Here is a 16,947-nt window from a genome sequence, read left to right on the forward strand (position 1 = left end):
ACTCAATATTTAAATAGTCTACATATTTTTAAGAGATTTATAAAAGCATTTACTCAACAAAATAACGCTGGGAAAGTTTAATATTTAAAAAAAAACACGGTTTTACAGACACACAGAGGAGAAGATTCGAAAGGATCACATTTGCCTTTGTGTGCATAAATAAAAGTGTCTTTCGTAACGAATTCTCAGTTGGCAGGAAAAAAAAAACGCAAGTTTACTCAATATTTAAATAGTTTACATATTTTTATGAAATTTATAGAAGCATTTACACAACGAAATAACGCTGGGAAAGTTTGATTTAAAAAAAAAAACCAAAAAACACGGTTTTACAGACACACAGAGGAGAAGATTCAAAAGGATCACATTTGCCTTTGTGTGCATAAATAAAAGTGTCTTTCGTAACGAATTCTCAGTTGGCAGGAAAAATGCAAGTTTACTCAATATTTAAATAGTCTACATATTTTTATGAGAATTATAAAAGCATTCACACAACGAAATAACGGGAGGAGAAGAAAAAGAGGGCTGCGCCACAGCCCTCTGCGCATTTTTATTTTAATTTTTTAAAAATAATTTATTAGTCCGGCGCGGCGGCCCGACCTGACCCACCGAAACGTGAATGCTTAACATTTCGGGTCGGGTTCGGGCACAAAATCTAACCTCTATGCAGGAGGGACGAGGAACCCAAATCCGCTTCCTTACTGGAGTAACGTCACAGACAAGCGCAGTTGTAATCGAGAGAGCAGAGAGATAGGACATAACATAACAATGGCTGAAACGGAGAAAGAGGGAGCGAGAAATATTATAGATATAAGATAGGCTAGGCCTACATTTTACTTTTGTTCTACATTGCAATTTAGTTGATGTTTTGTTTGCAACTGAACAGATCCCTGGATTGATATTGCGATAAAGATGCTGCTGCACTACAATATTTTCTTTGTCGTTTTCTTTAATATTTACTTGAATATTTTTATTGATGGGTCGTTGTGACTAAAATACAGTGACTGTTATTACTGATTTTGCACAGGAGTTCAGATGTTGCACTGTGTGAAAGGCTGCTACTGTGTGTAAAAAAAAAAAAAAAAAAAAAAGAGAAAGCCCTGGTCTCATTCAAAGCACTATTAAATGCTGTGATCTGATTTTTAAAAAAAAAAATATATATGAAAGTATACTATTTTCATTTGACTTCAACCAGGAGTGACACAAGAGCCAATAAAAAGTTGTTTAATGTCTGTCCGCTTGTGTTGGCTCATGATTCACGAAAAATATGCTTTGCTTTAGAATTTTAATGCATCCCAGGCTTTAATGCATCGCGATGCATTGCCGAATCGAACCGAATCGAATCGTGACCCTCTGAATCGAATCGAATCGTGGCCTTCCGAATCGAATCGAATCGTGAGGGCGGTGTCGATGCACACCTCTAATACATAAGTACTGTATTTGTTTATTATGATAATAAATCCTCAAGATGGCATTTACATTATTAACATTCTTTCTGTGAGAGGGATCCACGGATAGAAAGACTTGTAATTCTTAAAGGATAAATGTGACTTTGTATATTGTGACTAAATATTGCCATCTGGTGTATTTGTTGAGCTTTCAGTAAATGATACTGTAGCCATTTAACTGCTCTGCCCAAATGCTTGATGGGAAGTGCAACCATGACTGTGCGTAGGGGCACCCATTGATATATCTTCTCTGCGTTGGGAAAGAACATAGGGTGTTAAGAAAATTATCAACTACTACCTTTCCTCCCCACATTGCCTCCCATGTTATTTTAATTGCTGAGAGAGGTATAGAAAGGCTTTAGCCACATAAAAAATGGCTCCAAAGGCTGTCAAAATTCTCTCTACTCATTATACGCTGGCTGTTAGCGCTATCTATAGGTAAAACGGCGCTGTTATAGATTGGATGCGACAATGCGTGAGTGGGTCGTGTAGCGCACGCGTTAATTATTTAACGTGATTAATTTAAAAAAATACTAACCGCCGTTAACGCAATAAATTTGATAGCCCTACTTTAAGCCAAAACTACTCTGGATGAGTGTAAGACATTTTGTCTGTAACGTTAAATACAATTAGAAAACGATTTAATTAAAAAAATATATACAGTATATATTAAAAAAAAGCATGTCCGATATTTTTTTGCCGATTCCGATACTCTGAAAATGACGTGATTGGAGCCGATCGACCGGGACATCTCTATGAGTTACTAACTCAATTACTTTTTGGGAGAAGTAGTTTGTAACTGTAATTAAATACTTTTTAAAAGTAAGATTAACAACACTGGTCATAAAGATGAAGTCTGCAGAATGAAAAGTGATGAATGCGGAGATTTTATTCTGCCAATTTGTTGCCGAACACAATTTGCCCGCAACTATTGCCGATCACTTCTCAGAATTAGCAAAAGAAATGTTCCCTGACTCAAAGATTGCATGGGTAAGTTAATTTTATCAATTGACCTTTTTAATTTATAATTGGACACACTAACGAACTACCTTCAAGTCAAACTGAATTGCGAGCTGAAGTGCAGCCATCAAAAGACATGATAGAAACTGCCAAAAGTGCTACATACAATTATAACAAAAGTCAGTTAAATTTTAGTAATCATGATATAGCCGAAGATATTGATTGTTCTTTGATTGCACCAGGTTATATGTTACATTATTACCAATAAATTCATATTATTTTAAAAATTGAGTTGAATTTTTGTTTCATATTGCAACACTATATACAACGTTGTAAGATTAGTCACCAATTTGTAAGGGCATACGTCACTATTTGTAAGATTGCCAACGGCTTCGGGTTGACAGCTATGACTTTGTGTTCTTTTTTTAAACAGTGATACCTTTTTTCAAATGACATATTGATTCTTGGTTGAAGCATGCAAAGTATATGATGTACCATACCTAATGACCTGTCCATTGTGTGAACTTAAGAAGTATCATGTTATACAGTATGCTTTCACGTGCATTCATTTCTGCTGCAATTTTTGTGTCCAGGCTGGCAGTCCTTGTGACGACTGCACAAAAATAATCAACCTTCTCGGTGACCTGTTTTCCAACACGGACCTCCAGGTGACCACATTCCTCATTTGACCTTTCTTATCTTCCCACTGTACACATTGCTATCAAACAGAGAGTGTTCCATTCAAAAGAACAATTCCACAACAAATCCCAGGAATGTTGGTCAAAACATATCTATTTAGTATCAGAGGGAGCAGTCTTTGTAATGTGCATTACTGCCACCTAAAGGACTAGAGCAGTACAGTAGCAGAACGGTAATGCCATCTTGGGTTGTTCACAAATAATACAGTGCCCTCCATATTTATTGGCACCCCTGGTTAAGATGTGTTTTTTAGCTTCTAATTTTTTTTTTATTCAAATAATATGGGACCTTAATGGAAAAAAAAGAGAAAAATCCAACCTTCAATACAAGTGCATTTATTCAGTGGGGAAAAAATCCCACGTAAAGAAATAATTATTTGACTTCAAATAATGTGTGTCACAATTATTAGCACCCCTGGTGTTAATACTTTGTACAACCCACGTTTCCAACAAAACAAGGTCTGGGGACTGAGATGGCCATGGAAGGAGCTTCATTTTGTGTCTGGTGAACCATTTCTGTGTCGATTTGGCCATATGTTTCGGGTCATTGTCTTGCTGAAAGACCCAGTGACGACCCATCTTCAGCTTTCGGGCAGAGGACAACAGATTTTGATTAAAAATGTCCTGGTATTTCAAAGCATTCATGATGCCATGCACCCTAACAAGGTTCCCAGGGCCTGTGGAAGCGAAACAGCCCCACAGCATCACTGACCCACCCCCATACTTCACAGTGGATATGAGGTGCTTTTCAGCATGTGCATCTTTCGTGGCACGCCAGACCCAGTTAGAGTGTTTGTTGCCAAAAAGCTCAATCTTGGTCTCATCTGACCAAAGCACACGGTCCCAGGCTTCAACTGGGACCAACATTGGGACCAAGATTGAGCTTTTTGGAACCAAACACTATGTATGACAGTCTAACACGTATGACATTCTTATAGATATGTTAGTCTGACATGTATGAATTTCTGATGTCAGTCTGACAGGTAGATGGGGGAAAAACAACCTAACATACGTGGTTGTTTTTAGAGGAAAAAAGGATTACATGGTCGTTTTTTTTTTTTTAGAGCTATAAATACAATGGGGAGAACAAGTATTTGATACACTGCCAATGGGTTTTCCCATTGGCAGTGTATCAAATACTTGTTCTCCCCACTGTATATACAGTATGTTACTCGGATGGGTATGACATTCTGACTGGTATGATAGTCTGACGCATTTGTTGGTCTGACAGGTATGGCAGTGTGACATGTATAACTTTCTGATGGGTTTGACATTCTGACAGGTATGATAGTCTAACAGGTATGACATTCTTACATGTAAGATAGTCTGACGGGTATGACTTTCTGATGGGTATGAGGGTCTGACGGGTATGACATTGTGACAGGTATGGCAGTCTGACAGGTAGGCGGGGGGAAAAAAACCTTACCATACATGGTTGGTTTTAGAGGAAGGAAAAAAGGATTACATGGTTGTTTTTTTAGAGCTATAAATATATACAGTATGTTACTCGGATGGGTATGACATTCTGACAGGTATGATAGTCTGACGGGTTTGTTGGTCTGACAGGTATGGCAGTGTGACGTGTATAACTTTCTGATGGGTTTGACATTCTGACAGGTATGATAGTCTAACAGGTATGACATTCTTACATGTAAGATAGTCTGACGGGTATGACTTTCTGATGGGTATGAGGGTCTGACAGGTATGACATTGTGACAGGTATGGCAGTCTGACAGGTAGGTAGGGGGGAAAAAACCTTACCATACATGGTTGGTTTTAGAGGAAGCAAAAAAGGATTACATGGTAGTTTTTCAACAGGAAAATGCAAGCCTTGTTTTGTTGGCAAAAGGGGGTTGTACAAAGTATTAATATCAGGGGTGCTAATAATTGTGACACACATTATTTGATGTCAAATAATTTTTTCTTTATGTGTATTTTTTCCCCACTGAATGAAAGCAATTGTATTGAAGGTTGGATTTTTCTCTTTTTTTCCCTTAAGGTCCCATATTATTTGAATTTAAAAAAAAATATATATTAGAAGCTAAAAAACACATCTTAACCAGGGGTGCCAATAATTATGGAGGGCACTGTATACAGTATGTGTTTCTTTCCTGTCCACACGCTTTTTCCGATTCACACGCTGTTTAAATTTTTAAACGTTTCAAGAATTTACACAATTTAGGTTCTTTTAAATGGTTCCGTTGCGCCGAAATATTGGTTTTCAGACAAAACAGCCCCATTCAATTCCAGTGGCAAAAACAGTTCAAAATCTCTAAATGCTTTATCAAACTCCTATAATTCACACATTAAAAATCTTGCAAAATCAAGGCCAACAAACATTATCTGCCAACATTGTTGTTTTTGGCAGCCCTTTTAATTTTCGTCTGTCTTTTGGACAATAGTACTTATTAGTTTTAGTCATATTTTAGTCATTTCAAAATGCGGTTGTCTTCATCTTGTTTTTGTTGACAAAAACTCAAGACTAATTTTGTCTAGTTCTAATCGATGTTTACTCAGTGTTTCAGGCATGAAAATCACTCACTTTTCGGCGAAGTTCGCCGTTTTGAAGTCAAAAAGGGTGACCTACCGCAATTGTGTAGATCCGAGGAGAAAATTTTAATGGGGAGGGGGGGGTTTCATAATTCCATCTACCTAACTAACAACATGTTTTATTGAAGTTGCTAAGCCTGTCCCGATATGCAATGAGTCCATTTGTGGCAAGGTACATAAAAATGAGGGCGATAATTTTCACGGCTGCGTTTTATCCCCGCCTGCAAGCGTCGTGCGTGCATGCATACATTTGTGCGTGCGTGTAGATGACAGATGAGACTCCATTTCACAGATGTTTATTGGTAATCAAAACGCCGTAGAATTACAGTTCAGACATATAAAACACATGTATATTAAACACAGTAAACGTTAGCATTGCTACATTGAGACGAATGGGGAAAAAAAGACAACTTACTTTAGCCTGCTATAAAACATTGGCAATCTTCTCCAAAACGCAAACTTGCGGTTAAAAGGTGACACTTCAAACATGAAAAATCGTTGGTTAACAGCATTTGCAAACGAAAATATGAAAAGAAAAAAAAATCTATGAGTGACACCACAAGCAATAACGCAAAGTGCTTTTTTGCCGAGTGTGAAGCTGTTAGCGGTTTGGCGAACGGACTTGCGGGGATTATTTCAAAATAAAAGGATGTCACGTTCATATACTGTATGTATGTTTACATGTATGTATTTTAGTCTGAGGGGTATGACATTCGTACAGGTATGATAGTCTGACAGGTATGACTTTCTGATGGATATGACATTCTGACAGGTATGACTTTCTGATGGATATGACATTCTGACAGGTATGATAGTCTGACGGGTATGTTAGTCTGACAGGTATGACATTCTGACAGGTATGATAGGCTGACGGGTATGTTAGTCTGACAGGTATGACTTTCAGATGGGTATGACATTTTGACAGGTATGATAGTCTGACGGGTATGGCATTCTGACAGGTATGACTTTCTTATGGGTATGACATTCCGACAGGTATGGGAGTCTGACGCGTATGGCAGTCTGACGGGTATGTTAGTCTGACAGGTATGACTTTATGATGGGTATAACATTCTAACAAGTATGATAGTCCGACGGGTATGACATTGTGACGGGTATGATAGTCTGGCGGGTATGATAGTCTGACAGGTATGACTTTATGATTGGTATGACATTCTGACAGGTATGACTTTATGATGGGTATGACATTCTGATAGGTATGATAGTCTGACGGGAATGACATGCTGACAGGTATGACTTTCTGACAGGTATGATAGTCTGATGGGTATGTTAGTCTGACGTGTATGACTTTCTGATGGGTATGACAGTCGGGTACAGTCTGACGGGTGTGTTAGTCTGACATCTCTTTCTGATGGAAATGACGGTCTAACGGGTGTGACATTGTGACAGGTTGGCAGACTGACAGGTAGGTGGGGGGGGGACCTTACATGCTTACATGTAAGCTTAAGAGGGAGGAAAAAAGGCTTATATGGTCGTTTTTTTAGGGAAAAAAATAAGCCTCACTCTTCAGTCTTTTTTTCAAGGGATATAAATATGTATGTAGGAATGTATGTATGAATGTTAGGTCTTATGAGGGGAGGATGGATGGGGCTATGTATCGCCAGATCTTGGCTGACAACCTCCTTCCTTCAGTGAGAGCCCTGAAGATGGGTCGAGATTAATTTGTTTGGTTCCGATGGTCTCAAGCATGTGTGGCGGCGACCAGGTGAGGAGTACAAAGATAAGTGTGCCATGCCTACAGTCAAGCACGGTGGTGGGAAAGTCATGGTCTGGGGCTACATGTGCTGCAGGTGTTGGAGAGTTACATTCCATTGAAGGAAACATGAACTCCAACATGTACTGTGAAATACTGCAGCAGAGCATGATCCCCTCCCTCCAGAAACTCTATTATATAAGCTGCACACAGACTACTTTCCATTGTGTCCAAGTGTCATTTTGTCAGTGTTGTCCCTAGGGTTGTTCCGATCATGTTTTTTTGCTCCCGATCCGATCACGATCGTTTTAGTTTGAGTATCTGCCGATGCCGATATTTCCCGATCCGATTGCTTTTTTTTTGCTCCCGATTCAATTCCAATCATTCCCGATAATTTTTCCCGGTCATGTTCATTTTGGCAATGCATTAAGAAAAAAGTGAATAAAAATCGGACGAATATATACATTCAACATACAGTACATAAGTACTGTATTTGTTTATTATGACAATAAACCCTCACGATGGCATTTACATTATTAACATTCTTTCTGTGAGAGGGATCCACGGATAGAAAGACTTGTAATTCTGTAATTAAATGCATGATGGGAAGTGCAACCATGACTGTGCGTAGCGGCACCAATTGATATATCTTCTCTGCGTTGGGAAGTAACATAGGGTGTTAAGGAAAAGATTAACCACTACCGTTCTTCCCCACATTGCTTCCCACGATGTTTCTAATTGTTGTGAGGGGGATTTTAAGGCTTTAGCCAATTAAAAAGAGGCTCCAAAGACTGTCAAAATGCTCTCTACTCATTTTACGCTCCGTGTTAGCTCTATATATAGGTAAAACGGCGCCCTTATAGATGGAACGCGACAATGCGTGAGTGGGTCGTGCAGCGCATGCGTTGATTGCATTAAATATTTTAACGTGATTAATTTTTAAAAAATTAATTACCGCCGTTAACGCGATAAATTTGATAGCCCTACTTTAAGCCAAAACTAAAGACTCTGGATGAATGTAAGACATTTTGTCTGTAACGTTAAATACAATTAGAAAACGATTTAATAAAAAAATTATATATATATTAAAAAAAGGCATGTCCGATATTTTTTTGCCGATTCCGATACTTTGAAAATGACGTGATCGGACCCGATCACATCTTTACTCTAAGACATAGGACATAACATTTTGGCTTCTACGAGGTTGGTGGGAAACTTGACCAGAGTTATGCGGTGTGTAAAAAATGAAACATGAGAATAATAATACAAATGGGGAAACCAAATCCGTTGCCTCACCGGAATTGCGCAGGGAAGATTTTTGAACATACTTATATATTTTAAAATGCGCTGAATCGATTCGGCTTGTTGTCCGAATCGAATCGTCCATGCCCCAAAACGTGATGCATCGGCGCATCGATTATTGTTGACACCCCTAATTTCTACTAATGTTTACGTTGTCGTAATCATCAAAATGAAGGGTTAAAGACTTAAACGGAATGTTTCTTTCAGAAAAAAATCACCAAAGGCATTGGCAACCTATGTGATCACCTGCCTGGAAAAGCTAGCATGGCTGAATTCTGCAAGGAGGAGGTGGACAAGATCGTTCCAGTGGTCATCAGCTTAATTTCTGTGGTAGCGGTATGTTGCAGGAATGCGATGCAATACGTTATCTTCTGTATATAAATGATCAATGACTTCCATTTTGTCCGAGCGCAGAAGCCAGGGGACATCTGCAAAATCATGGGACTGTGCGGCTCCAACGAGCAACAAAAAACGCTCAGTATTTTGATCAACGAGGTCCTCCAGCTTGCCAAGGGGCAAGAAAATGTCAGTTGAAAAATGAGGATTACGTTGAAAATAATCCGTCGACAAGGTGGCAATTTAAAAGTGCTGTTTTGTTAGGAGAAACCAACTTCTCCGTGCTCTTTCTGCATCTTTTTCATCAAGACGTTAGACGACTTGCTGCCCAAAGAGAGAACTGAGGTAAGGTAGCATCATACTGTTCTACTAGTATCCTAATTTGCATTGAAAAAAACTTTTGCTATTCTTTTCCAGTGGCAGACAGTCGACAAAAAGTTTTGTGTTTTTTCGGTTCTTCGTAGTTTGAGGTTTTCAAGGTTTTTCAGTTTTTGTGGAATCTTCAGATTTTTCGGGCTTTTTTTTGCCGTTTTTTTCTTTTTTCTTTAGTTTACTCGGTTATTCAATTTTTCAGTTATTTTTTTTGTGTGTTTTTTTAAAAAAAAAATCACAGTATTTCTGTTTCATGGTTTTAGCGACTTTTGCGTTTTTTTTTTCAATTTTCTGATTTTTCACAGGTTTTTGCACAAAAAAAAAATAATTACAAGTTTTTTATGGTAAACCTTTTTTTTTTTTTGTCAGTGTAACTGTCAATGCCAAAGACGGCTATTTTCATCAATTTTTTGTTTATAGAATCTGATTCAGAGGGCGGAACTTAGGGGGGTGCTAGAGGTGCAACCGTACCTTGGCCCGGGCCTCTAAGGCTAGGTTCATACCACAGGTCTTAATGCACGAATCCAATTTTTCTGTGTTTTTCCGACTCAAGTGAGGTATTAACTTGACGATCTGTACTGGACAGGTCGCATAAAAGTGGACTACAGTATTTCAAATCCAGTCTAGGTCACTTTCGTATGTGGTTGAAATCCGATCTGGGCCACATTTTTCCCAAATGAACTGTCAAGTCCCCCAAATTGGAATTCAAGCAGCAGACTGGCGGTGGGGCGGCGTAGAGTCGGTTGCCAACGGGCTTACACTCAAAAAAGATTCACACGATTACTGGGTTCTAGATCACAGAGCTGATTTGTGTACACTCTACCCCTCCCAATCACTTAGCTTATAGACTCCCCCACTCCCCCTTCTTTCCCAGGTCAACAGGCCCCCCCATGGTGTCAAGCGGAACTACAACTAGCCGATGATAGCACCAACATATTAATAGTTAGTGTAGGCGTTCAATGTATTTCTTGTTGTTGTTTGTGTTTCTTTTCTTTGTTTTCTTTTCTTCTGTCCCCCCATACCCCCTTCCTGTACGCTGTTTTGTCATAATAAATGAGATATGTTGAATGTTCACAATGGGAATAAGTTATATTCTCATTGTGAAACATTAAACCTGTTCAGACCAACCGGACACTTAGACTTCCATTCTCCATGTCAAACAGCTGAACAGGACAGGTTAAAAAATAATAATAATTAAAAAAAAATTTAAAAAAGGAATTCAAGCAGCAAGTCAGCAAAGCGCGAGAGAGACAGGGTGCTACGGTAGTGGTGCAGCTGTGCATTAGCGTTAGCTGCCTAGCTTGAACGCGGCTTTTGGAGAAGGGACAGGCTTGACAACAGGCATAAAAAAATAAAATGGGTTGAGGATAAGCCCGAGAATGCTTGGTTTTCTCTCTGCTCCAAATGAGCAATATTTCAAGATTGCTTACACGGCCGGGAGTCGGGGCAAACTGTCCGTATGTGTGCGTCATGTGTAGTCATGTTTTGATGCTCTTGCGCATGCGGGTCAGTTTGCTCATCGCATCTCAGACTGCGAATTAGTGCACATGCGTGATACTTGAACAGACTCAATGGACAAAGGCAGTCTGAACGGGCACACCAAAAATACAGATAGGCCAAAAAATTGGTATTGTGCATTAAGACCTGCGGTATGAACCTAGCCTAAGGGGCATAAAGTGGGCATGTTAAAATATCTGCCAGTCGCTTGTCTGGACTGGGCCTGCGAAAAAATTTGCACTTGCCCACCCCCTAAGCACACCGGATGATCGTCTGGAGGGGCCCGCGAATAACTGTCCCCTCGAAGCCCCCTGTTGGATGATCCACTCGGGGGGGTCCCGTTTACACTCATCGCACCCGGGTCCTGTTCACATTTGTTCTGCCACTGGTTCATTCCCAGTCAAATGTAATGGACGTCTAGCGGCTTCAATGGCAGCCAATGAGCGCCCTATAGAGACTTAACTAAGTTTAAACTTAGTTTAAAATCTAAATGTTTTCGTGTTTATTTAGAGTTTGTTTTCCCTTATTTTGTGTTTTTTTTTTTTTGTGCAGTTTTTTCTTCTTCTTTTTCTTTTTTTAAACATTTTTGCAGTCTTCATGTGTTGTTTTTTTCTTACCGGTATTTATATATATATATATACATTTTTTTTTTTGTTTGTTTTTTTTGTTTTTTGTTTTTTTAAAAAACTTTTTTAACCTTTTTGTTTTCCAGGATTTTTCGACTTTTTTGCAGTTTTTCGTGGATTTGCTAGGGCCCGCGTTGATTTTGGGGCCTTTTTTGGTGAACGTTCATTTGTCAATTCCTGTAGATTTTGGGTCCTTTTGAGGGCACTATGTGTCGATATCTGGTCTTTTTTTTTTTTTGTGTCAAATTTTGGTAGTGCGGTACGTTTTTGTCAAAAAATGGATACAACTGCTGTTCGCCTTCATTTCCTGAATTTTTCCATTTGTAAATTATGTTATGCCTTTTTGGTGAACGTTCATTTGATAATTCCTGTAGATTTTGGGCCCTTTTGAGGGCACTACGTGTCGATATCTGGTCTTTTCTTTTTCAAATTTTGGTAGTGCGGTACATTTTTTGTCAAAAAATGGATACAACTGCTGTTTGCCTTCATTTCCTGATTTTTTCCCATTTTTAAATTATGTTAATTGGATAAAAACTGTAGGACGAGATACATTTTGAAATTTAAATTTTTTTTTGCCATTGAAACTGACTGCAGCCTTTTTTTTTTCCCAGAAGCGTTCAGCTGCAGCTCGCAGTATAAACCAACAGCGCCCCGTTTTTTAACAACCAATCAGATCAAGCGTTCACATTTGTTCCGCCACTGACTGATTACATTGTACCAATCAATGTGTGATCAAGTTGGATGTGTCGCAGGAAGCCGTGGTGCAGGCTCTGGAAGTCGTGTGTCAGATCCTCCCAGTCTCCTACCGTGATCAGTGCGAGGTAATCGTTGGCAGGTTCAGCAAGACGCTGATAGATGCCCTCATGAGCTACGCCACACCAAAGGCCATCTGCACCCTCATTCGCCTCTGCCCCAGTCAGGAGGGTCCTCCTGTTGGTGAGTCACTAAAACTGAATCCATTTTTTTGTATACTGTGGAAGAAAAGATTTCTGAACAACTTTGAGCTGATATCAGTATTCCATATTTCTAAATATGATCCATGTGCGTAGTCTTTGTAGTTTGATGATCGTTACCGTTTTAGGTGGTCTGGACCAGGGGTCCCCAAACGTTTTCCTGTGAGGGTCACATAACTTTTCCCTTCTCTGGTGAGGGGCCGGGTCAGTTTGTAACAGAAAAAGTGTGGGGATTGCAGGAGTGCCTAAATGTAAAAATTTATTGTTTTTCAGAAAGCCAAAATCAACTAAAACTTTCTGGATTCTTCACGGAACAAAAGTAAATATAATATAATATAATATAATATAATAACTAGGGTTGTTCTGATCATGTTTTTTTGCTCCCGATCCGATCCCGATCGTTTTAGTTTGAGTACCTGCCGATCCCTATATTTCCCGATCCGATTGCTATTTTTTTTTGGTCACGATTCAATTCCAATCATCCCCGATAATTTTTCCCGATCATATACATTTTGGCAATGCATTAAGAAAAAAATGAATAAAACTCGGACGAATATATACATTCAACATACAGTACATAAGTACTGTATTTGTTTATTATGACAATAAATCCTCAAGATGGCATTTACATTATTAACATTCTTTCTGTGAGAGGGATCCACGGATAGCAAGACTTGTAATTCTTAAAGGATAAATGTGACTTTGTAAATTGTGACTAAATATTGCCATCTGGTGTATTTGTTGAGCTTGCAGTAAATGATACTGTAGCCATTTAACTGTTCTGCCCAAATGCATGATGGGAAGTGCAACCATGACTGTGCGTAGTGTTACCAATTGATATATCTTCTCTGCGTTGGAAAGTAACATAGGGTGTTAAGGAAAAGATCAACCACTACCGTTCTTCCCCACATTGCTTCCCACGATATTTCTAATTGTTGAGAGAGGGATTTTAAGGCTGTAGCCAATTAAAAAGAGGCTCCAACGACTGCCAAAACTCAACTCATTTTACGCTGCCTGTTAGCTCTATATATAGGCAATACGGCGCCATTATAGATTGAACGTGACAATGCGTGAGTGGGTCGTGCAGCGCATTCGTTAATTGCATTAAATATTTTAACGTGATTGATTTAAAAAAAAATTATTACCGCCGTTTACACGATAAATTTGATAGCCCTACTTTAAGCCAAAAGTAAAGACTCTGGAAGAATGTAAGACATTTTGGCTAACGTTAAATACAATTAGAAAACGATTTAATTTAAATATATATATTAAAAAAAAGGCATGTCCGATATTTTTTTGCCGATTCCAATACTTTGAAAATGACGTGATCGGACCGATCGATCGGGACATCTTTAATAATAACACTATTAATTAAATAGATAATTACCAAATAACCCTCTCTGGGTTCTTCACAGGAAAAAACCCAGGAAATAAATAACATCATTGAAGAAAAAGAAAAAAAAATCTGGCCTGCGGGCCGTAGTTTGGAGACCCCTGGTCTAGACCATAAGCGGATTTTAAGGGGGGCCAGGCCCCCTCGGTGGCCGAAAAGTGTCATTGCATGTAATTGACTTTTCTATATATATATATATAAGTTGTACAGCAATAAAACTGCTACAAAAATGAATGAAATGAACAAAAAAAAATATTTTTATAACGGTTCAAAATTATTTTTCGAACAGATCATGTGACTAGCAACTTAGACGGTCATTTGCTTTACATTAAAATTTTAAAAAATCTTTCAAATGATTTTTTTTTCTTTGATTGAAAATATATTTTTTTTGATTGAAGCACCTTTTTGGGGATTAAATGATTTGGACACAAATGTCCTACCCATAATATGGCCCAAACACAAAAAGGATTGTTTCAATCTAAGAAAACCTTTTTCGATGAAAAATTAAGTGTTCAAATGCAAATTTTTCAATCTCAAATATTTTTTCGCATTCAAAAGCTTTTACTATCATTGAATTTTTTCATTTTTTTGATTGAAGTGATTTTTCTTTTTGAAAATATTTTTTCTTTTTTGAAGCAACTTATTTTTTGATTGAATAATGACAAAAATGTCCAAGCCAAAATGTGGCCCAAACACAAATCAACACTACTTCAATCCAAAAAAATAAAAAAACTTGACTTTGATACCCCCACCAAAAAAAAAAATTGTTTTAAAGGCTTTTGCATGCATTTTTTTGAGTTTCAAATTTATTTTTGCGTTCAAACATTTTCTTTTTGATTGAAGCGACTTTTTTTTTTGGTTGAAAATATATATTCTGATTGAAGCAACTTTTTCTTTAAATTTCAATCTAGCCTGTGAATTATCTTCTGTAACAGCAGGTGGCGCTGTTGATTCAATCAACTACAAGTAATCGCCCTAAAAACATAATTTAGCTCATTAGGCCAAGAATATAGCAGTTATTTCGTTCAAAAATAGTTATTCAGGGAATAGTGCACTAATAATTGGCCCATTGACACAATGATAGGCCGTTATTTTTGTGACCTAAATAAGGATGAATTATCGTGGATTCTGAATTTTTTTAACTACAGTATATCTCAGTCAATTTTTATTTTAGCAAATTTTCAGTACGTTTAAGATATGTACTTGACATTTGACCCAACAACTTGACCTTTGACCTAATTAGACCCTCGACCGCTTACAAATCAAAAGATTCACAAATAAGGCCTTTTTTTTGTGTCTTTATTATTCAATACCCCCCAAAAAGTCCCTTCAATCAAAAAAAAAAAAAAAAAAAAAAAAATGTGAATGCGAATGCAAAAATAAATTTGAAACTCAGAAAAATGCATGTGAAAGCTATTTTTCTTTGATTGATTTTTTTTTGTTAATTGGAGTCAAGTTTTTTTTTTTTTTGATTGAAGCAACTTTTTTGATTGAAGTAATGTTGATTTGTCTGGGCCACATTTTGGCTAGGACATTTTTTGTCTTTCATTCATTCAAAAAATAAGTTGCTTTAGACAAATATATCTTTTCAAAAAGAAAAATCAATCAAAAAAAGAAAATTTTCAATCATAGAAAATGTTTTTGAATGCGAAAAAATATTTGAGATTGAAAAATTTGCATTTGAACACTTAATTTTTCATTGAAAAAGTTTTCTTTGATTGAAGCAATCTCTTTTGTGTTTGGGCCATATTATGGGTAGGACATTTGTGTCTAAATCATTCAATTCCCAAAAAAAGTTGCTTCAATCAAAAAAAAAATATATATATATATATATATACAGTGCCTTGCAAAAGTATTCGGCCCCCTTGAATCTTGCATTCTTTCGCCACATTTCAGGCTTCAAACATAAAGATATGAAATGTAATTTTTTTTGTCAAGAATCATCAACAAGTGGGACACAATCGTGAAGTGGAACAACATTTATTGGATAATTTAAACTTTTTTAACAAATAAAAAACTGAAAAGTGGGGCGTGCAATATTATTCGGCCCCTTTACTTTCAGTGCAGCAAACTCACTCCAGAAGTTCAGTGAGGATCTCTGAATGATCCAATGTTGTCCTAAATGACCGATGATGATAAATAGAATCCACCTGTGAGTAATCAAGTCTCCGTATAAATGCACCTGCTCTGTGATAGTCTCAGGGTTCCGTTTAAAGTGCAGAGAGCATAATGAAAACCAAGGAACACACCAGGCAGGTCCGAGATACTGTTGTGGAGAAGTTTAAAGCCGGATTTGGATACAAAAAGATTTCCCAAGCTTTAAACATCTCAAGGAGCACTGTGCAAGCCATCATATTGAAATGGAAGGAGCATCAGACCACTGCAAATCTACCGAGACCCGGCCGTCCTTCCAAACTTTCTTCTCAAACAAGGAGAAAACTGACCAGAGATGCAGCCATGAGGCCCATGATCACTCTGGATGAACTGCAGAGATCTACAGCTGAGGTGGGAGAGTCTGTCCATAGGACAACAATCAGTCATACACTGCACAAATCTGGCCTTTATGGAAGAGTGGCAAGAAGAAAGCCATTTCTCAAAGATATCCATAAAAAGTCTCGTTTGAAGTTTGCCACGAGCCACCTGGGAGACACACCAAACATGTGGAAGAAGGTGCTCTGGTCAGATGAAACCAAAATTGAACTTTTTGGCCACAATGCAAAACGATATGTTTGGCGTAAAAGCAACACAGCTCATCACCCTGAACACACCATCCCCACTGTCAAACATGGTGGTGGCAGCATCATGGTTTGGGCCTGCTTTTCTTCAGCAGGGACAGGGAAGATGGTTAAAATTGACGGGAAGATGGATGCAGCCAAATACAGGAACATTCTGGAAGAAAACCTGTTGGTATCTGCACAAGACCTGAGACTGGGATGGAGATTTATCTTCCAACAGGACAATGATCCAAAACATAAAGCCAAATCTACAATGGAATGGCTAAAAAATAAACGTATCCAGGTGTTAGAATGGCCAAGTCAAAGTCCAGACCTGAATCCAATCGAGAATCTGTGGAAAGAGCTGAAGACTGCTGTTCACAAACACTC

General features: G+C 38.0%; 1 protein-coding gene across 2 annotated transcripts in view; it reads left to right on the top strand.

The window, feature by feature from the left end:
• The window catches only part of sftpba (surfactant protein Ba), a 54,395-nt gene that overhangs the window by 36,050 nt on the left and 1,398 nt on the right, over positions 1-16,947 (top strand). For both annotated transcript variants that reach the window (XM_057819489.1, XM_057819488.1), the window contains 5 exons: positions 2,999-3,073; positions 8,874-9,002; positions 9,081-9,191; positions 9,267-9,347; positions 12,250-12,433. In XM_057819489.1, the coding sequence (XP_057675472.1) occupies positions 2,999-3,073; positions 8,874-9,002; positions 9,081-9,191; positions 9,267-9,347; positions 12,250-12,433 (580 nt within the window). The remainder of the gene's footprint in view (positions 1-2,998; positions 3,074-8,873; positions 9,003-9,080; positions 9,192-9,266; positions 9,348-12,249; positions 12,434-16,947) is intronic.

This window comes from Corythoichthys intestinalis, chromosome 17 (assembly GCF_030265065.1).
Source record: "Corythoichthys intestinalis isolate RoL2023-P3 chromosome 17, ASM3026506v1, whole genome shotgun sequence".
NCBI lineage: Eukaryota > Metazoa > Chordata > Actinopteri > Syngnathiformes > Syngnathidae > Corythoichthys > Corythoichthys intestinalis.